The 22506-nt window shown below is 38.4% G+C and overlaps 1 protein-coding gene across 6 annotated transcripts in view; it reads left to right on the top strand.

Annotated features, from left to right (window-relative positions):
- LOC127618530 (vitamin D3 receptor A) overlaps window positions 1-14033 on the top strand; it is a 71631-nt gene extending 57598 nt beyond the window's left edge. For all 6 annotated transcript variants that reach the window (XM_052091029.1, XM_052091030.1, XM_052091032.1 and 3 more), the window contains 3 exons: window positions 2048-2199; window positions 2344-2460; window positions 3727-14033. In XM_052091029.1, the coding sequence (XP_051946989.1) occupies window positions 2048-2199; window positions 2344-2460; window positions 3727-3980 (523 nt within the window). In that variant the 3' untranslated portion in view covers window positions 3981-14033. The remainder of the gene's footprint in view (window positions 1-2047; window positions 2200-2343; window positions 2461-3726) is intronic.
- Window positions 14034-22506: the final 8473 nt, after the last annotated feature.

A 22506-nucleotide genomic window follows, 5' to 3' on the forward strand; every position in this document is an offset into this window, starting at 1 on the left:
TCTCATAATACACCTTATAATAAGATATAACTCCTCATAAATAATAATCACGACAGTTATAATACATTATAACACTTCCTCTGTTTATAGTTATACTTTAGAGTGTAATGCATTATAATGAATTCATAATGTCTCATAATACACCTTATAATAAGTTATAACTTCTCATAAATAATAATAACTACAGTTATAAGACATTATAACACTTCCACTGTTTATAGTTATACTTTAGAGTGTAATGCATTATAATGAATTCATAATGTCTCATAATACACCTTATAATAAGTTATAACTCCTCATAAATAATAATAACTACAGTTATAATACATTATAACACTTCTCCTGTTTATAGTTATACTTTAGAGTGTAATGCATTATAATGAATTCATAATGTCTCATAATACACCTTATAATAAGATATAACTCCTCATAAATAATAATCACGAAAGTTATAATACATTATAACACTTCCTCTGTTTATAGTTATACTTTAGAGTGTAATGCATTATAATGAATTCATAATGTCTCATAATAAACCTTATAATAAGTTATAACGCCTCATAAATAATAATAACTACAGTTATAATACATTATAACACTTCCTCTGTTTATAGTTATACTTTAGAGTGTAATGCATTATAATGAATTCATAATGTCTCATAATACACCTTATAATAAGTTATAACTTCTCATAAATAATAATAACTACAGTTATAATACATAATAACACTTCTCCTGTTTATAGTTATACTTTAGAGTGTAATGCATTATAATGAATTCATAATGTCTCATAATACACCTTATAATAAGTTATAACTTCTCATAAATAATAATAACTACAGTTATAAGACATTATAACGCTTCCACTGTTTATAGTTATACTTTAGAGTGTAATGCATTATAATGAATTCATAATGTCTCATAATACACCTTATAATAAGTTATAACGCCTCATAAATAATAATAACTACAGTTATAATACATTATAACACTTCCTCTGTTTATAGTTATACTTTAGAGTGTAATGCATTATAATGAATTCATAATGTCTCATAATACACCTTATAATAAGTTATAACGCCTCATAAATAATAATAACTACAGTTATAATACATAATAACACTTCTCCTGTTTATAGTTATACTTTAGAGTGTAATGCATTATAATGAATTCACAATGTCTCATAATACACCTTATAATAAGTTATAACTCCTCATAAATAATAATAACTACAGTTATAATACATTATAACACTTCCACTGTTTATAGTTATACTTTAGAGTGTAATGCATTATAATGAATTCATAATGTCTCATAATACACCTTATAATAAGTTATAACTCCTCATAAATAATAGTAACTACAGTTATAATACATTATAACACTTCCACTGTTTATAGTTATACTTTAGAGTGTAATGCATTATAATGAATTCATAATGTCTCATAATACACCTTATAATAATTATAACTCCTCATAAACAATAATAACTACAGTTATAATACATTATAACACTTCTCCTGTTTATAGTTATACTTTAGAGTGTAATGCATTATAATGAATTCATAATGTCTCATAATACACCTTATAATAATTATAACTCCTCATAAACAATAATAACTACAGTTATAATACATTATAACACTTCCACTGTTTATAGTTATACTTTAGAGTGTAATGCATTATAATTAATTCATAATGTCTCATAATACACCTCATAATAAGTTATAACTTCTCATAAATAATAATAACTACAGTTATAATACATTACAACACTTCCCCTGTTTATAGTTATACTTTAGAGTGTAATGCATTATAATGAATTCATAATGTCTCATAATACACCTTATAATAAGTTATAACTTCTCATAAACAATAATAACTAGTTAATAACTAGAAGTTAATAAAGTTAATCGTATAAGTGCTGTATATGGTGTAAACTGTAAAAAGTTATTTGCAACTCCAGTTAAATTCTGCAACAGTCTGCACTTTTTAAAAATCATTTTATTGTATTCCATGAAGTCCATTTTTTGTGTGTGTGTTTTAGGGATCTGACAGCAGAAGATCAGATCGCTCTGTTGAAGTCCAGTGCTATCGAGATCATCATGTTGCGTTCGAATCAGTCGTTCAGTCTTGAGGACATGAGCTGGAGCTGTGGTGGACCAGACTTCAAATACTGCGTTAATGATGTCACCAAAGGTGAGACACATACATGTAGTTATTGCTCAACATTGAGATTATGCCATCAAATATCACTTCTGCATGTAAAAAAGATGCATCTAAGCATGCAAACATTGTCTCTCGTGTGTGTGCGTCTGTGTTTGTGTGTGTGTGTGTGTGTAGCGGGACACACTCTGGAGCTGTTGGAGCCGCTGGTGAAGTTTCAAGTGGGTTTGAAGAAACTCAACCTGCATGAACAGGAACATGTGCTGCTGATGGCCATCTGCCTGCTGTCACCAGGTGTGTGTGTGTGTGTGTGCGTGTGTGTGTGTGTGTGTGTGTGTGTGTGTGTGTGTGTGTGTGTGTGTGTGTGTGTGTGTGTGTTCATGTTGAGTGTGAATATTTCACTACAACAAGCTTTTACATTGAAACAATTCATCCACTAGGGATGTACTAATATAACATTTTTGACTGTTACAGAAGTCATCCCTTCTGTATTTGCAGTTCAAAACAACAGAACTCACATTGCACATGTATTACTGTACATGATTGAACATTATACATTCATATTATGCATCTGTTGGGTATTTCTACACTAATGTCAACCTCATTAAGGAAAAGTTTTAACCACAGGAACAAAACTCCCTTTTAAATGATGTATTATAGTGATATAATACGTCGTCCAGACCGCTAGAGGGCGCCGCTTGCTCACACAACGCTGAATGTAGAAACGCAGCTTTTTAAGGTTTAGTAATCGCACAAGGCCATATCGTGATTTCAATCTTAATTCAATCAATCATGCAGCATTATTGGATGTCATCCTGATGTCTCAGAAGTCAAAGTCGGCTGGTTTCCAAGTGTTTTAGATGGTTTGCCTCGTCATGAAGTCTGTAAGTGTCGCTTTCACAACTGTCAAAACTGTTTTTCCGTATTAGCGTGAGAACAAAAAAGAATACAAATTCAGCATCACAATATTCTTAGGCGTGCCAACCATTCTACATATCGTGGCTATTATTATTTCTGAATTGTGCATTTCAATTCACTGTGTTTTACAAAGTTTGTTACTAATTAGTTATAAATAAACCATCGGTTTTGCACATTGCCGTTTTTATGCTTATAACCGATATACCGATGGTTTTAATTTGCTCAGTAATTGTCCGATAAATATCGGCAAACTATATATCGATGCATCTCTACTAGTGACCTGTTCTCACTAGGTGCAAAAATTCACCTGCCGATATTTGGGTTCAATTTAGTTGGAGTCTCGGTTAACCTCGTTTAGGCTCCCTCAGAAGTTATTTTCTGTTCTGCTTTATTTGGAAAAATTAATATGCATATTATTAAACATTTTCCAGTGTTTTCTGTTAACTATTATAACTATTCATGGATGTGGAATATTAGGAGGCTGTGATAGATAAGGGCCAATGGGGGGAATCTGGCCAGGACATCTTTGCATTGCAGCACTTGCCGTTATGATGAATCTCTTGTGTCGTAGCATTTTTTATTTGTCAGTTACTTTGAATTAAAGCATCTAATAAATTTATTAATATATGTCTTCTTCTGTAGATCGGCCGGGCGTTCAGGACCACGCACGTATCGAGGCTCTACAGGACCGTCTGTGCGACATTTTGCAGGCATATATCCGCATCAACCACGCGGGAGGGCGACTCCTGTACGCCAAGATGATCCAAAAGCTCGCGGATCTGCGTAGCCTGAACGAGGAGCACTCGAAGCAGTACCGCTCGCTGTCATTCCAGCCCGAGCACAGCATGCAGCTCACGCCCCTCGTGCTGGAGGTGTTCGGCAGCGAGGTCTCCTAGCATCCAAAAGCCCCCCGTAACGCTCCAGACACCGGAAACCGCGCCGAGATGGCCACACACACAAGCTCAGCATATTAGAGGAGCAGTGTATCATGCGGGAGGTGGAGAGCATCTCGATTCACACTATGGGGGGCTGTAGGAATGTGTGTGTGTGTGTGCGCGTGTGTGTGCGCTCGTGTGTGTCTGTGTGTGTTGGAGAGAGAAAGAGAGGGTGGGTGGTGCATAGTTCTGGATATTGTTTCAGAATTCCTGCTTCTAAGCTATAAGGGAATTCTGAAAGGAATGTATTAATAATGTATGAATAGAATAATACATATAAACTAATATTTATATTTAAGAGAGAGTTGGTTTGTATTAAATAAAACATATGACCGAGGTGATCCTCTGTTGTAATAGGATTAGTAGGCTCCTTTAGTAAATGTGTGTGTGTGTTGTGTGTGTGTGTGTGTGTGCATTAGTGGTCAACCGATATTGATATTTAGTGAGCAGGGTGACTGATGGCTGATATAATGTCAATATGTTCCTAAAACAATGTAAAAATGTCTTTGTTCCAAAACATAGTGAGCTGCCAGCATAGGCAACACTTTTTAAGGTATCACAGTCAACCGATATTAGATTGTACCGATACCGATAACTAAGCTGATTAAACGGCCGATAGTTTTTAAAAACGATCAATTGAATTTTAACATGAATTGAACTTCTTAGTCATCCCTTACTGTGATGGGACAAGAGTGCAGAATGCACAAAATCAAAGATACAGTTTATTGTGCAAGCAAATTCCTAATAATAACCAAAAAAGAAAAGATTTGGTGTGTAATGCGGCACTTTTAACTATGTGCACACCTGGGACTCTTATTTTGAAATGTCTATTTTTCAAGCTCACACAAATGCATAAGGGAAACAAAATGCGCACGCTTACAATTAATTACAATGTGAACACTTTAAAGTAAACATTGTCATATAGGCTCATAAATACAGACACTGTCAGTCAAAATCAACATAAACATAAATAACTTGCATCCACTTCAAATAAACCGTATACATTGAATTTGACAGATAACCGATAGTTCCAAAAAGCGATTATAAGGTGCCGATTAATCGGGTAATCCGATATAGTGTTGACCTCTGATCATAGGCATGCTACTGACACGATGGCTGTTCTGAAACGCGGCATCATGATCTAAGATGTCATCAAATTCTGAGGCATCGTATGCATTCTTAATGCAATCCCAGAATGCTTTGCGACAAACTCACTGACATAAATCTTTCAAAGATGGTGCGTGACGCGAGAGAATGTTCGATTATGAATATACTTGCATTGTACTGATTTACTAATTGGCCATTTTACTCAATATTTTTGTGTTATGTATTTTTAGTGTTGGAATTTAATACGATTTAACACATATAAAATTATGCAATATATGTCGTATCTGCTTTTTCGCTTTCCGTGTGGTTAAAATTAGCTTGTTCACTACACAACGCATGTCCCGGGAATAATAAGCACAGGAGCGGATTTACTGTACGGAGACTGCACGTGGTTAGCCAGGTGTTGGAGAGAAAACGCTCGCTCGCGGTCATCTGAACCAGTGTTTAAGCGAAATAAACAAAGCGAATTAAACCTCAGCATTCAATTGGGTTTGTATTTGTATGTATAGTGTCGTGTAATGCATTGGCAATGCACACATAAGTTTCTCTTGCAAATAAAGCTTGGTATAAAATGTAATACTATTAGTAAAAAGTAAGCTGAAAAAAAAATGGCAGACTTTTAATTACATCATGTCCACTAATTATATAACAGGTACTTGTATCAAAGATTTATACCTGTAAAAATGAACATTTTAACATGTGTACATTTAAATCATTATAATAAATGATTACTAACAGTTTCTTCAAGTTCTTTGAGACCGAGTATATAGTAAATATATTTAATTATTACATGATCATGTTTTTTTTTAAATATACCACGATTAATCGCAGAAAACTATGCAATTAGTTGAAATGTTTTAATCGATTCATATCTCACATTTGTATGCTTTTTAGAGTATTGCATTGTCATATTTGTATCCTGAAAATTCCGAAATCTATTGTGTCAAGTGTTCTGCGTGCGTCCTACATAAAGCGTTCCAAATCAGTTATTCCTGAGGTTCCGTTTTAATTCGAATACTGCCTTAGAAGGCAGCTGTCTATTTAGGTAGTATAGAGCAAGGCAGCTCACTAGGTTTTGGACCAGAGCTCTTACTCCGATTCACTCACAGAAAATGTGCTTTATCATTGACAAATCTGTCCGTATATTGTGGAATTTACTAGTTAAATACCACTACTGTTAATCTGCCAAGTGGGTATAGACCCAAAAGGGCCTAATATGGGCAAGTTAATCAGCCTGACCGATATATCGGTTTGTCACTAGTATGCATGCTTGGATTATAAGAGCAACGTATGTATTTAAAGTCACATGCTACACACACGCACACACACATTATAATGAGAGAAGGGGTCCTGAACTGTTGGTCTGATGTCTGTATAGATTGGATCTTAGAGGACCACAAGAGAGCCGAAACACAGGAACGTCCCAAGTTTGGCCCAAATGGTATTCTAGTTGTATTTAACATTAATAACAAGGCTTTCTGGCTGCTTTAACCACAGATTCAATCTTAATTCTGGACTGATAATCTAGTACTAGATCTTTAGCGGAGATTAACAGTGATTTAGTCCAAGACTAGCCCTTACTGTACTCTTAAATGCAGTATTCATTAATGTCCCAATCCATATAGAGTAAAGAGCAACACTCAAGTGCTCAGGACCTGTGTTTGATGAGTTTGGTGATACTTTACTGAAGTTCATTGCCGTGTGCTCTACTTTGGTGGGTTTCACAGTTTTAACCATAAATTGTCTACTGTAACTAATTACATAAGAAAAAAGGATTTCAGAATGGGATTTACACTAGAGCCAGACCGATATATCGGTTTTACAGATTAATCGGTGCCGATAGTTGCTTTTTGGAACAATCGGTTATCTGTTGCCGATAGTCTCTGACCTCTTTGTCTTTCCAATTAAGAAAATGTAACATTTACACTAGAGCCAGACCGATATATTGCTTTTACAGATTAATCGGTGCCGATAGTTGCTTTTTGGAACTATCGGTTATCTGTTGCCGATAGTCTCTGACCTCTTTGTCTTTCCAATTAAGAAAATTTAACATTCTATGAATCGATTGTAAAAACTTTTGGCCAAATAATCGGTTATCGGTCTTTTCAACCAATGAAGTTATCTGTATCTTCAAAATCCAATATCGGTCGACCTCATATTGTGGCTCATTCTACATAAATTGTTGCATCTTTGCAAAAATGTTCCCAAACTGGTTTCTCAAATGATTCGTTCTGCTCGTGTCTCATAAACGAGGCCCAATTTAGTCCCTCATTCCAGTAGGTTCCATGCAGCTCTCTTGTGGTCATAAGCTGTAAATACCACTCGTATTGTTTCTGTGCATATAATGAAAAGAATAGGCTAATACAAAGTCAATTAATCAGCTGATAAGAAGCTTGGGAGAAATATGCAAATATGATATTTTCCTATGTTTTGGTGTCTTTTACTCTCAGATAAGATAATAAGCTTTTACGACTGTATCTATCCCTGATGCTTTTAGGTGCGAATTCCACATTGAATTGTATTGCTATACTGATTAATCATGGATTAGTTTTGTATGGATTTTGAGACATCAAACTGGACTCATTTTTTGTTTGTTTTGTTTTCTGAAAATCAATGAGACATCTCAACCAGGCTGCTGCTGAGCTTCATCGCTCTTTCTTCTGTTTTCTGATCTCAAAACGCTAACGGACATAAACTGAGCAACTCAACTGGTGCTTTAGGTTTTTTTTTTTTCCGCTACAAACGCTGCCTCAAATCAGCCCGGTCAACGGTCCCATCAAAGGTCTCTTCAAAGCTTTAACATTACTACAGGTGAAATGGGATAGGGAGGTTGCCCGGACGTTAGCTGCTAATGGAAGGGGTGGTGTTTCCAAGAGCCGCCACCCCATTCCTTTATCTCAGCTGTCTTTGTAAAAGAGAATTCTAGAAATAGCTGGAATGTTCTTCGCAAGTTCGAGTGACTAGAACAGATGTGGAACTTCTGGATAAATGCTGTCCTCCGACAGTGGAACTGGGACATGGGTATGTAGGACATCGGAATAAGGACATTTGGTCTCTTTAAGCGGACTGGTGCATGGCCAGACGCTCTCTGGAGAAATGCAGAATTGTCTTGTGGATGATGGATTGCAACACCTTGTATATACCAGTTACAATAAGCTTCTGTTGGACTTCAGTGGTTGGTATAGCTAAGGAACATCGGATGTTCCGTCCCCTACTGTCATAGGATAATCAGATATGGCAGTTATCTGTGGTTTCTAGTTCATGCGGGTAGATTGTTGCTACTCCTGGAAATGGCCACATTTCCCTCCAGAAGCAGATGACCACCATCGCCAGCTCAACCCCAACCCGGTCAACTCCAGTGCAACTGGATTGCTTGCATCCGATCAACAAGGGAAATAAAATGGCAATGTCTCGCACATGAAACATGGTGAGACTTGTCCCGCTGTGGGTTTAGCAGGAAAGAGAAGGGCTGTCTTGGCTCCGGAGCGCCCTCTTGCCCCAACCAAGCTATGAAATCCAATACGCAAGAGTTCCACCAATCTTGGGATTGTTTCGTTGGCATCTGAATGAAAAAATGGGGTGTCGACATCACCCCAGTGGCTCTTTCGTCAGTACGTCAGTGTTTTTGTGAGGGGGGAGTTCTTTTAAATGCTTAGGTGAACATTTTCTGGACTGTCTATGCACTTTCTGTCAATTTATGTAAGCCAGAGCGAAAGGTCATGGTCTGGTTTGGCTCACCAAGAGCATCCTCGTGGATTTCCAGAGATACTACAGAGAGGAATCTAGGCAACTTTGGTCATAGTTTGTTGAGCGTGGTGACTCAAGTCTTTCTGATGTTCTTAAGGAAGGTTTTATTTTGAGTCCTTGTCAAGCAGAACCCCTCTGAGGCATCTCTGCAAGCCTCCATGTTGGATGTTCTTGGCTGAATTAAACAAGACCGGCAACAGACCAACCCTACTGCTTTAGTGTTGAAAGTCATTTGGTTGGTCATGGTGCCACGTGCTTTACAGCTAGACTGAAGAAATCCAAAAAAACAAGTCAAAATTTGTTTTCTCGATAGTTGATTTGGAAAAGAAGTGTCTCCCAAGAACTTACACCTGAAATGAAAGAGTTTGCTAAAACGCTGTTCCCTCGAATTCTAGAAGCTGAGCTGAGCTGTGCACGGATTTCTTCAGTCTAGTCGAGGAACACGTCATTTTTGTTCATTTACATACATAAATGCGGGTGACTAGAACAGAATTGTTGACGACTGTTTGAATGCTGATTGGAAAACACAAACCACAAGGTGCCGTTGTTAACCAAAATGAACTACCTCTCTCATTCACACGTTATCATTACACCATTTCATGTTTGTTTGGATGTTTTTTCTTTGTTAAGAAACACTTAATCCTTCACTTATTTATTCCTCACCGACTCAAATGCTGGACTGTTTACCTCAAAAAATTAGCTTTGCCTATAGCTTAGCCTTAGACGGTGATCTACTGCCAGTCGGGTGGCCAAAACCCCATTTCTTGTTGTGCTAGACATCATCGCTGTTATGCTTAAAACATGGCAGCTCTGTGCAGGATGCCCAGTAAGTGTGTATGCTAAAGAGTGTAAAGAGTTAAAACCTGTACATTCTACATCATAAACGTCGCTAAAACATCTACAGAACATCTCGATGACGTATTGGAGATGATGCAAATGCTCCAAAAATAATATCGTCCTGGTCAAAACACTCGCATTGCATGACGTCTTGCGCTATCAGGGTGGTTGATAATGTCGGCCTGCACAGGGAGATTTTCCCGCTAGCCTGAATTGCTAGTCTCTGTCAGTATTCGCTCTTACTCATGCAGAATGCAAAGCATTGACAAACAATCTAGCTATTCCCAAAGGATGCTTAATAAGCTAGCTAATTTAGTACTGTTTTACTGCGCTACCGTAAACGCAGTGAAATCTGTGTAACGCATATAAAATATTCGGGCATTGCAGATGTTTACTTTGTATTTTAGGTGTAAAACTTTTTCATCTGTGTTTGAGCTAAGAGCATTACCGCCTGTTAGGCCTGTACCGCCCCAATCTGCTTTATTTTGTCTTTCCTTTTTCGCTGTTTCTCTCCTCGTCCCAGTGGCGTGTCCAGACATATCAGTGCTATTTTTTTTTTAATTGTTGCGTGGCGGCTGTATCGTGTCTTGCACCATTTGTTTTTATGTCAGTCTCGGATTCGGGAGATTCATAGCTTAGAATTTAGGGATGTCAAATCAATTTTAGGGGTGAGGCCACCATCTGGACACGCCCATGTCCTCTTTGTTTCTCTTTGAACTGTTCCACAAACTTGTACCATTAACTCATCTAAATCACCTTCTGTCCATTAAAACCTCGCTGTCGTCCTGACGTCCGACCTCTTTCCTGTTGTCTCAGTCTATCCGTGTCACATTTCCATCCACGTTCCCCCTGAACTACACCCAACCGCACACACATACAGATTCACCATCAGCATTTTTTTACAGATAAACTTTATACTCTTATGCAGTATAGAAAATGTATTATGTTGAATTTCAAACATAGAGACTGACATATTACTGCTAAACTTTTTAACATTATTCAAACAGGCGTCTTCATGCTAGCTCAGATAAAGAACCTCTGTGTGCCTACAACCCAAAGCCTTATTTTGGGAACGTGTCATGTTACGGCATTCGTTTTAAAGCAGTCTGTGAAGCTTTACCCAGTATTCATGGATGAGATTGTGAACCAGGGATGGATTACGACTTGCAAAGGCCCCGGTGCAATTATCTCCAAGGGGCCCCCTCCAAAAGTTGTTGTGTGGGGGTCATTTTCATGGCCAAAAGTTGTTCGTTTTCATTGATGATGGGTTTTCGAGCGGGGGGATCGCCAAACTGGATCGCGCAACCTTAAAGCCCAAGGCCCCTCCGGGCAGTCAAGGGCCCCTGGGCACAGGCCCCATTGGCCTGGTCGGTAATCCCTCCCTGTTGCGAACAATAGTCAGACTGAGTACATAAGTCATTTTTGGCAATCCATTTGTGTATAAGAATCCATGGATGACTTTAAGGCAAGAAACATGTTCTACACAATGCTTGTCCAACGCATTACAAGTGTGCCGCAGTCCTCAAGGGGGCGATAGAGTTTCCTTCAAATGTCTGTGCCATTAAACCAAATGTGTTATTAATCAGATAGATAGCTTTTAACATGTTGAAAGTTGAACTAACTTTATGCCAGCAAGATTCTCTTCAAACGGTTGCTCCACCATGCCAGTAGTTAACCTAAAGGGTTACGTCATTGCACGCTAGTTTGCGTCGCTAAATGCATTTGCATTCATGTACTTGTGTAGCGCATGTTTCAGGTTGTGAACCGAAGAACCACAGATGAGTTTGAAGAATTAAGAACTTCAGAGTGGATTTTCAGTCTGGCTATAGTTCACCCAAATACAGGAAAGTTCTGATTGGCTTCTCTGTGATCCAAACACTCGTCTCTAACAGACAGGCCGAGAGAAAACTCCTTGAGTCTGGTGCCTTAGTTTCAGTTTTTACGAACATGCACTCAAATGGTTTGAAGTCGTTGTAACACGTCGCATGTGCATTTTTGTTCTAACGTTTGTTGTGTATGACAAAAGCTTGTGTAATTGTGACCTGAACATGTCCGTAGAAACAATGTACTCTCTATATCACTGATTAACTCTTGGTAACAGGTGTCCCCTTAAAAGCAAATATATTTTGGGACGAGTCAGTTGGTACAGCAGCACTTCTGATAACTGTACTCGTCAGTTTGGTATGTTTCGGCACTATCACAGGTTTCTTTTGTTCGTCCAGGTTTCCACTTCAGAATCAACTTGACCTCTAATGACTCTGGTACCATGTGCTGCTTTCCCAAAATTACCCCTCATTTATTCACCCCCATGTTGTTCCAGACCTGTAGCTTCTGTTGGCCATACAACGACAGAGGAGGGTAATTTATACTGCCAAGCTCAGAAAAACGCCATAAATGTATCATAAAAACTAGCGATAGCCCGATATATTGGCCAGACCGATAACCGTTTTACACTTTCTATTTTCAAGAGGGTTTTTGTTTTTTCAGGTTTATGCAAATTTGAGTAAATATTGCACATTTTTGTTAATATTGTATGAAATAAGTTTGGTTTTATTTTTTTTTTCATTTTAGAAATGTATTGTGCATCTGATTTGCAGTTGTTAAATTGTATTGTTTATCGCCATTTATATCGGCCATCCTGCTCTCTAGATATCAGTATCAGCAATGGCCACTGAAAAAACAATATTGGTCGACCACTAATTAATACACCATAAATGTATCATAAAAACTAGTTATAGACCGCTGTATCGATCATGCCGATTAATCCACCAATATTTGGCCATTTTGCAAATATATCGGCATCGGTCGATAACCATTTTTCTCTTGGCCAATTAACGGAAGTGTAAACTTTATCTTGTGTCAGTTCCGAAATCTACCAGTAGATGTCAATGGAGAGTCAACACTTTCTGTTGTTAAATTATATTGTTTATCAGCATTTATATCGGCCATCCTGTTCTAGATATCGGTATCAGCAATGGCCACTGAAAAAAACAATATTTGTCGACCACTTATAAAAACACCATAAATTTATCATAAAAACTAGTTATAGACCGATATATCGGCCAGGCCGATTAATCGGCCAATATTTCGGCAGTTTGCGAATATATCGGCATCATTCAATAACCATTTTTCTCTTGGCCAATTAAAGGAAGTGTAAACTTTATCTTGTGTCAGTTCCGAAATCTACCAGTAGATGTCAATGGAGAGTCAACACTTTCTGTTGTTAAACTATTGTTTATCAGCATTTATATCGGCCATCCTGCTCTCTAGATATCGGTATCAGCAATGGCCACTGAAAAAACAATATTTATCAACCACTTATAAATACACCTTAAATGTATCATAAAATCTAGGTATAGACCGATATATCGGCCAGGCCGATTAATCCACCAATATTTGGCCATTTTGCGAATATATCAGCAGCGGTCGATAACCATTTTTCGCTTGGCAGTTTCAATCACAGCCCACTTTTATTGTATGGAAAAGTGAAGCTCTGACATTCTGCTTAACATCTTTCATTGTGCTTGACGGTAGAACATAAATAATACATGTTGGGAACACCATGAGAATTAGTATTTAATGACAATTTACATTTTTGGGATTAACTATCCCTTTAGAGGAATATTCCGGTTTCAATACAAGTTAAACTTAATCAACAGCATTTGTGGCATAATGTTGATTACCACAATAATTTAAGCAGAAATGGAGGTACAGTGAGACACTTACAATGGAAGTCAATGGGGTCGATATTTAGAGGGTTTAAAGGCAGAAATAGGAAACTGCTAATTATTTAAAAGCACTTGTAAAATTGGTTGATCTTAACTTGTACACGGAATAGTCCTTGAAGACCGGAATTCTCGGAGAGCTCTGGAACGTTGGAAGAACTATGTTTTGACATTTTTCAATCAGAAAGCTCTAAATTAAAAAAAACACTCCTCATTAATAATAATAATAATAATAATATAAGTTTTGAAGTGAAGGCTTGGACACTCAGGACACCTCTTCAGGGGTGGAGCGTTGTTTGGATCACAGAGAACCCAATATGACTTTCTGAAACTCAGAAACACATGTCATGTCACAAACACACTTGATGTTTTTGATTATTATCATAATTTCTAGAGGATCTAATGATGTTTCATTCTGTTCAAACTGTCAGTCAGTGTAGATTTGATTTGGTCTGTACGACATTGTGTCTGTCTCATCTGTTGATGTCTCCTTTTCCCTTGAATGTCAATTACACATTTATTTTGTGCATTGTATCTAGTAAATAAGATGTTTTGGGAAAGAAAATCACAAATAAACAGCTGTACATACTGATGCAAACCCTGTGACTGTCTATGAGTAAAACATTTAGAAGGGACAATGTTGAAGAGTATGACGGGATAAAATGTATATTTGATTGTTTTTATTATTTATTAACTCAAGTTCTTTGTGTGGTGTGTCGTGGTTAAAGATCTGGATTGGTAACTCGAAGGTCAAGATTATATCAGTGGAAAATATTTATTCATTTATTTGATAAAACGTTGAATTTTGAACCATTTGTCTATTATAACATTTCCAGTTTTAAACAATTACTGTAGCTTAAAAAAAGTAAACACTTTATAATAAGGTTGTATTTGTTAAGCTTAGTTGATGCATTTGGTATCACTAACAATAAACAATATATCTTCACAGCATTAATACATTTGTTTAATATTAATTTTATTTATTTTTTTAAGTGCATCAGTATATGTTGAAATTAACATTAATCAAGCCTAATAAGTGCTGCTGTAAAAGTTTGATTTATTGTTAGTTCATGGTAGTGTTGGAAATTCGCAACACATTCAGTGGCAAGAAAAAGTATGTGACCCCTTTGGAATTATGTGGTTTTCTGCATTAATTGCTCATAAAATGTGATCTCATCAAGTATAGACAAACACAATGTGCTGAAACTAACAACACACAAACAATTATAATCTTTCATGTCTTTATTAAACATTCACAGTGCTGTGGAAAAAGTAAGTGAACCCTTGGATTTAATAACTGGTCGATCCTCTTTAGTCGTAATAACCTCAATCAAGCCTTCCTGATAGATGCGGATCAGACCTAGACCTCTTCTAGAGAGAGTACCTATAGTTCTAAATCATCTCCATTTATAGACAGTTTGTCTATCTGTGGACAGATGAATATCTAACGGCCACTTCTAGAGAGAGTACCTATAGTACTAAATCATCTCCATTTATAGACAGTTTGTCTAACTGTGACAGATGAATATCTAACGGCCACTTCTAGAGAGAGTACCTATAGTACTAGATCATCTCCATTTATAGACAGTTTGTCTAACTGTGACAGATGAATATCTAACGGCCACTTCTAGAGAGAGTACCTATAGTACTAGATCATCTCCATTTATAGACAGTTTGTCTAACTGTGGACAGATGAATATCTAACGGCCACTTCTAGAGAGAGTACCTATAGTACTAGATCATCTCCATTTATAGACAGTTTGTCTAACTGTGGACAGATGAATATCTAACGGCCACTTCTAGAGAGAGTACCTATAGTACTAAATCATCTCCATTTATAGACAGTTTTTCCAACTGTGAACAGATGAATATCTAACGGCCACTTCTAGTGAGAGTACCTATAGTACTAAATCATCTCCATTTATAGACAGTTTGTCTAACTGTGGACAGATGAATATCTAACGGCCACTTCTAGAGAGAGTACCTATAGTACTAAATCATCTCCATTCATAGACAGTTTGTCTAACTGTGGACAGATGAATATCTAACGACCACTTCTAGTGAGAGTACCTATAGTAGTAAATCATCTCCATTTATAGACAGTTTGTCTAAGTGTGGACAGATGAATATCTAAGATCTTCCAGATAACTTTGTAACACTTTCCAGCTTTATGTAAAGAACAATTCTTGATCGCAAGTCTTCTGAGATCGCGTGGTCCATGTCAGCAGATGCTTCTTGTGAATAGCAAACTCAAAATGTTTGAGTGCTTTTTATTAGTCAAAGTAGCTCTAACCCACACCTACAATCTCGTTTCATTAAATGGAAGCCAGGTTTGCCAACGTCTGACTCTAAGGGTTCACTTACTTTTTCCACATCACTGTGGATGTTTAATAGGATGTGTTTAATAAAGACATGAAAGATTATAATTGTTTTTGTGTTGTTAGTTTAAGCACATTGTGTTTGTCTATACTTGATGAGATCACATTTTATGACCAATTAATGCAGAAAACCACATAATTCCAAAGGGTTCACATACTTTTTCTATGCAGCTGTACATGGGAGATCTTGCTAAAATAACAATATAAAAAAACTGATCTCCTGCCATAGAAGGGTGATCATCCTTGGTATGAATGTATACATTTTACACATATTATATGCATTACAAATGTATTGTGGATATTTGTGTTGTGTCATTAGATAAAATGGACTTGAAAAGCCTCACAGAAGAACAGCAAAAATACTTTCACCTACTCTCAATGTGGGAAACTTTTCACATTTCAAAGCTGGCTTAATGTACACACTGGAGAGAGGCTTGAACACGTGCCATCAGTGTGGAAATGTGAAGAAGTAAAGGAAGCCTTATTAAGCACATTGAGTGAGTGTGTTAGTATGCACACTGAAAGTTTAATTTCAGTCATAATAAGCAGTAAGCGTTAGTCCGACTGAAATAGTGCAAGTCTGTTTTTTCGTCCAGCATTTAAACATGGCAATCGGACTCCAATGGGCCTCGCCGTTATGCGCATGCTCCAAAAAACAGTGGTGCTGCGCGATATGTATTTACCCGGAAGTCAAACGCAACACAAAGCAGAGAAGAAGAGCAACAGCAACACAGGGATCGGTTCATTTAGATGTGATCATCCCTAAGCCATATGCTGCTTGAAGACTTTACCATCCAGTGTGAGAGCTTTGGAGGGCTGAAAGGGTATCTCAGCGGGTATTGACGCTAACTATCACACCTAGAGTCGTGAGTTTGAATCCAGGGTGTGCTGAGTGACTCCAGCCAGGTCTCCTAAGCAACCAAATTGGCCCAGTTGCTAGGGAGGGTAGAGTCACACATGGGGTAACCTCCTCGTGGTCACTATAATATGGTTCGCTCTCGGTGGGGCACGTGGTGAGTCGTGTGTAGATGCCGTGGTGGATAGCGTGGGCCTCCTCGTGCGCTATGTCTCCACGGTAACGCGCTCAATGAGCCAGATGATCATTGATCAGCATTCGTCCTCCGCCCCCTGGATTGAGGTGAGTCACTACACCACCATGGGGACTTAGATCAAACTGGGAATTGGACATTCCAAATTGGGAGAAAAAGGGGAGAACATTCACACAAAAAATAAAAGTTCTATTTGAAGTGATCTTACAGCATGGCTATCATGATTGTTCTCCCTTCGAAGTGCCCTCCAGAGGCTGATTTATCCCATTTGGAGTGCAGGGACACATGGCGAATTCTAGAAATGTTCATTCTGGACGGATCAGCAGTCTGTAAACCATTCACACCTGTGGTACATTGATGTGCCTCTAATTATTATACTTTTGCCTTTATTCTGCCCATTTACTATTCCTCTTATCTGCCAAACACTCACAACATACATGAAATGTATATAAAAAATCTTGCGTGGACTTTTAGCTTTCCATCATAAAATACAATAAAAGCGGGTAACAGATGCATACTATAGCCAAGGTTAGCATGCTAGCATCAGCGCCATTAATGCAGTATGGTAAACATAACAAATTACACACGTTCTACTGCATATACACTCACTAAGCACTTTATTAGGAACGCTATGGTCCTAATAAAGTACCCGAAGTGATCCTCTGCTGTTGTAGCCCATTCGCTTCAAGGTTCGACATGTTCTCTAAATGCAATTTTGCTCACTAAAATTTTAAGGGTGGTTATTAGGGTTACCGTAGCCTTTCTGTCATCTCAAACCAGTCTGGCCATTCTCTGTTGACCTCTCTCGTCAACAAGGTGTTTCCGTCCACAGAACTGCTGCTCGATGGATGTTTTTAGTAGTTGGCACCATTCTGGGTAATCTCCACGAGTTTGTTGTGCATGAAATTCCCAGAAATTCTCAAACCAGCCCGTCTGGCACCAACAATCATGCCACGGTTCAAATCACTGAGATAACATTTTGTCCCTATTTTGATGGTTGATGTGAACATTAATTGAAGCTCCTGACCCATATCTGCATGATTTTATGCATTGCACTCCTGCTACACGATTGGCTGATTAGATAACCGCAAGAATAAGTACTGTAGGTGTACAGGTCTTCCTAATAAAGTGCTAAATGAGTGCATCATTGGGTGGTAATAACAGCTGCTTTTGCTTATCTCATTGGGATTCCATGGATATAATGAGAACGAGAGCACTATTTTTATTGAATTTGCAACCTAAAGCAAATCACAGGTTTAGTGATGGGTGCAGAACTGTTTAAGTATACAGACAAAAAACCTATAAAAATACCAGCGGTCATAGACAAACCATTCATTTTCTTAATCGTCTATTTATTCATGACATCTCTCCTCAGGCTAAACGTTATTATTACCCTTTACACAGAGTTTATAAGGAAGAAAGTGAAGCCAAGCAGAGCTTGTATAGTTAGAACAATCCAGGAACAAATTGTGTCATCTTTTGCCTTTGGATCTGCACTAAAATCAACGCATAAGAATGTGAGAAATGCAAGTGGCTGTTAAGTTTTCATGTTGTTGTGCCTGTTGTATACCAGTTTTCCTAATGTTGGGACGCTGTTGCTTACAGCTCCGTGCTTTTGCAGTTTAACCTCTTATTTTCATATCAGCAGATCAGCACAGTGCTGAAACAAGCTAATTTAGCACCCACACTAAAACCAGAGTCTTTTGGGACTGAAATAAAGATAACATCCATCCACCCATCTTCAACCGCTTATCCGGAGTCAGGTCGCGGGGGCAGCTGTTCCAGCAGGTGGCCCCAAACTTTCCTATCCCGAGCCACATTAATCAGCTCTGACTGGGGGACCCCGAGGCGTTCCCAGGCCAGTGTGGAGATGTAATCTCTCCACCTAATCCTGGGTCTTCCCCGAGGCCTCCTCCCAGCTGGACGTGCCTGAAACACCTCCCTAGGGAGGCGGCCAGGGGGCATCCTTAGCAGATGCCCAAACCACCTCAACTGACTCCTTTCGACACAAAGGAGCAGCGGCTCTACTCCGAGATCCTCACGGATAACTGCGCTCCTCACCCTATCTTTAAGGGAGAAGCCCGCCACCCTTCTGAGGAAGCCCACTTGTACTCGTGACCTAGTTCTTTCGGTCATGACCCAGCCTTCATGACCATAGGTGAGGGTAGGAACAAAAATTGACAGGTAGATCAAGAGCTTTGCCTTCCGGCTCAGCTCTCTTTTCGTGACAACGGTGCGATACAGCGAGTGCAATACCGCCCCCGCTGCCCCGATTCTCCGGCCAACCTCCCTCTCCATTGTCCCCTCACTCGTGAACAAGACCCCGAGGTACTTGAACTCCTTCACTTGGGGCAATACCTCCTTCCCTACCCGGAGTACGCACTCCTATCATAAAGATAACAATGATAGCAAAATGTTATACTTGGTCCCTTGATTGGGAGTTATTACCTCGCCTATGTCGCAAGTCAACCTGTGTCAGAGGAGGTGATACTGGGGTTGGAAAGTAGGGAAAGAGGGACAGTGGAGAGAGGCGTAATGTGTTGTACACGTGCCTCAGGAATCTGGCGCTCTCAGGTTGATGTATTGACAACGCAGAGTTCGTCACATTTTTCCATTGCGCGGAAGCAGCACACGCACGTGGTTTGTTAGTACTGAGTGAATGAAAACGGTAAATTTGAAAAGCAGACGGGAGGAAATGGCATTTCAACTCTTTTCGCAGACCAAGCGAGGTGCTGCTGCTGGTGGTACCGGTGATGCCTGATCAGGGATGGAGCTTTAATATAGCAGGATATATCTACAGCAACCGAAGGAGATGGTGAATTCAAGGGTTTTATTGTCATGGGGAATGGGGGCGACTGTGGCTCAGGTGGTAGAGTGGGTCAGCCACTAATCGCCCACATGACTTCACATGCAGAAGTGTCCTTGGGCAAGACATTGAACCCCAAGTTGCTCCCAATGGCAGGCTAGCACCTTGCATAGCAGCTCTGCCATCATTGGTGTGTGAATGGGTGAATGAGTCACATTGTAAAGCGCTTTGAAAACCACTAAGGTTAAAAAAAATCGCTATCTATTCGACTAAATATTACTACGAAATGTGGCTTTTCTGTCAAAACGCACAACCAGTCTCCTATTACCGGCCGGCAGTTTTCATTCCAGAAACGGGACAACACATCTGCCTTCACACAGACAGATAAGAAAGAAAATGCCCCCTTTCGGATCAAACTTCACTTGTTGCTCAAACTGCCACAGACTTCTACAAAGACTGCTGTTCTTGAAACAAAGTTACTGGCGGTACTACCACCCCTGAAGCAACACACAGGAGATCGACACCGTGGACCCTCTGAGTGAATCAGTGAGTCTTGTGAAACTAACATTCCTCGACAAGCTACACTGAGCCTAGATAAACCAGCAGTACAGGATCCAAAAGTAAAGGTGAAAGTGAGAACACAAACTGATGGCACCGAGAGCTAGACCCAAAGTGCTTGAGACATCACACTGTCACGGGTATCATATAGTGTAGCATTACATTTTACATTTACATTTATGCATTTGGCAGTCACTTTTATCTAAAGCGACTTACAGTGCACTTATTACAGGGACAATCCCCCCGGAGAAACCTGGAGTTAAGTGTCTTACTCAAGGACACAATGGTGGTGGCTGTGGGGGTCAAACCAGCAACCTTCTGATTACCAGTTATGTGCTTTAGCCCACTACGCCACCACCACTTCGTGGGCATCATCCACCCAGATACTACAATGACCCAACTGATACTGGTATTCGTCTACCCCGATACCAATGTGGACAAAGAAACCCAAAATGTCGGACACACCTGCTGGTAACAGCATCATGTTATTTAAATTGTGTTCACCTGGTTGCAGCAATCTGCCTCCAATTTATGTCACATTCTCATTTTTTGGGCTTATTTGTATATGCTATTTGAACTAATGTTAAAATGTAGAAATGTACATGCAAAGAAGATCAAAATAGCATAAATTCCCCAAAGAAATGCATAATTATAATGTTCTTAGTTCTCAGGGAAGAAGAAATGTTTTCATCATCATCATACCACTAGAGATACCACTGTTGGGCCCTTGACCAAGGCCCTTGACCCTATCTGCTCCAGGGGCGCTGTATCATGGCTGACCCTGCACTCTGACCCCAGCTTAGATGGGATATGCGAAAACAACTGCATTTCATTGGCCCTGTACTCTGCACAAAGACAATAAAGTTGAATCTTAATCATTAAAAAAAAAAAAGGTTACACATCTGACCTCTCTGGTCAAAAATGACCGTGCCTCCCAAAGGGAGGTAACATTTATTTTAAGAAGTGACAATGTTGTATTAAGACTTACTCACTTGTTTTGGAGAGGATTAGAGAAATCCTCTTTGTGCTCCTGTACCAGATATGAACATCTAGTGGCTCCATCTACTGTACGAAATAATACATTGAATTTAAAACCATTTGTGTGCTATAACACTTTCATGCCAACAGTTTTATGAGAATAATAGGTAACACTTTACATAAATGTTGTATTTGTTAACATTAGGTACAATATATTTTACAGCAATTATTCATGTTTAATGTTTGTTTATAGATATGCAATTGTTTGTTAGTATATGCTAGCTTGTAATGTAACTCATACAAATTTTAATTTTAAAACTTTAAATGTAAATGTATATTTACAATTGTACATTGTTAGTTCATGATAACTATTGTAGGTAAACACTAAAAATGTGTTGCATTTACTCATATATATATATATATATTTACTACAAACATCAAGCAAATCTCTATGAATTCATAATAAAAACTAATTAAATGGCCCTATAATAAATGTTACTTTATTCAAATGCAAGGTCATATTTCCCACAATCTCAGTTCTGTACGTGATCGTTTCAGTTGGTAGAAATTAAAATCTTAATTTTATTGATTTATTTTAAGCCAAAGCAGTTCAAGGATCTCACTTCACTTTTATTTTGTATTTGATGTTGTGCACGTTAATAAAAATGTTATAAATACGTTTCTGAGTAGAACATATTTATTTTAACACGTTATTGTTGAAGCAACGTATCTGTGTAATGTTTACAAATACAACCCTATTGTAAAGCGGTTCCAAAAATTATATTTTTTTACCAGCTTTGTGTGAGGAACATTTTACAAGACGTCATAGCAGTCCGTTTAATTTTTGTGGTCCATTTCGTGAATAATAAATTAACGTTTACGCTGCTTTTGTCATTTTGGATTGGAACTAATTTTATGGAAATGTGCAGCAATGATACAAATGTGTGTTTTGTGTTCCACAGAAGGACGCCACACATGTTTGAAACAACATGAGGGTGAGTAAAAAATGAGAGAAATTTTATTTTGGGGTGAACTATCCCTTTAAATGTGGTTGCTAACGTGTGTTGTATGAAAGAGAGATTTCATATTCTAGAAATATTTATTTCAATGGGAATGAAATCCGATCACTTCAGATGTCCCTGTATAATGCTGTCAAACAGTTTAAAGTATATCATGTATTTAAAGTAAGACAACAGGGCTGATTAATCAGATGTAAGTCCTTTTCCCCCGCAAACTCATCCACACTCCAGTCCAGTAAGTGGCGGGAAAGCGCCAGAAGTTGTTTCGCAAACCTCCAGAAAA

This window comes from Xyrauchen texanus, chromosome 25, assembly GCF_025860055.1.
Source record: "Xyrauchen texanus isolate HMW12.3.18 chromosome 25, RBS_HiC_50CHRs, whole genome shotgun sequence".
NCBI classification, from domain to species: domain Eukaryota; kingdom Metazoa; phylum Chordata; class Actinopteri; order Cypriniformes; family Catostomidae; genus Xyrauchen; species Xyrauchen texanus.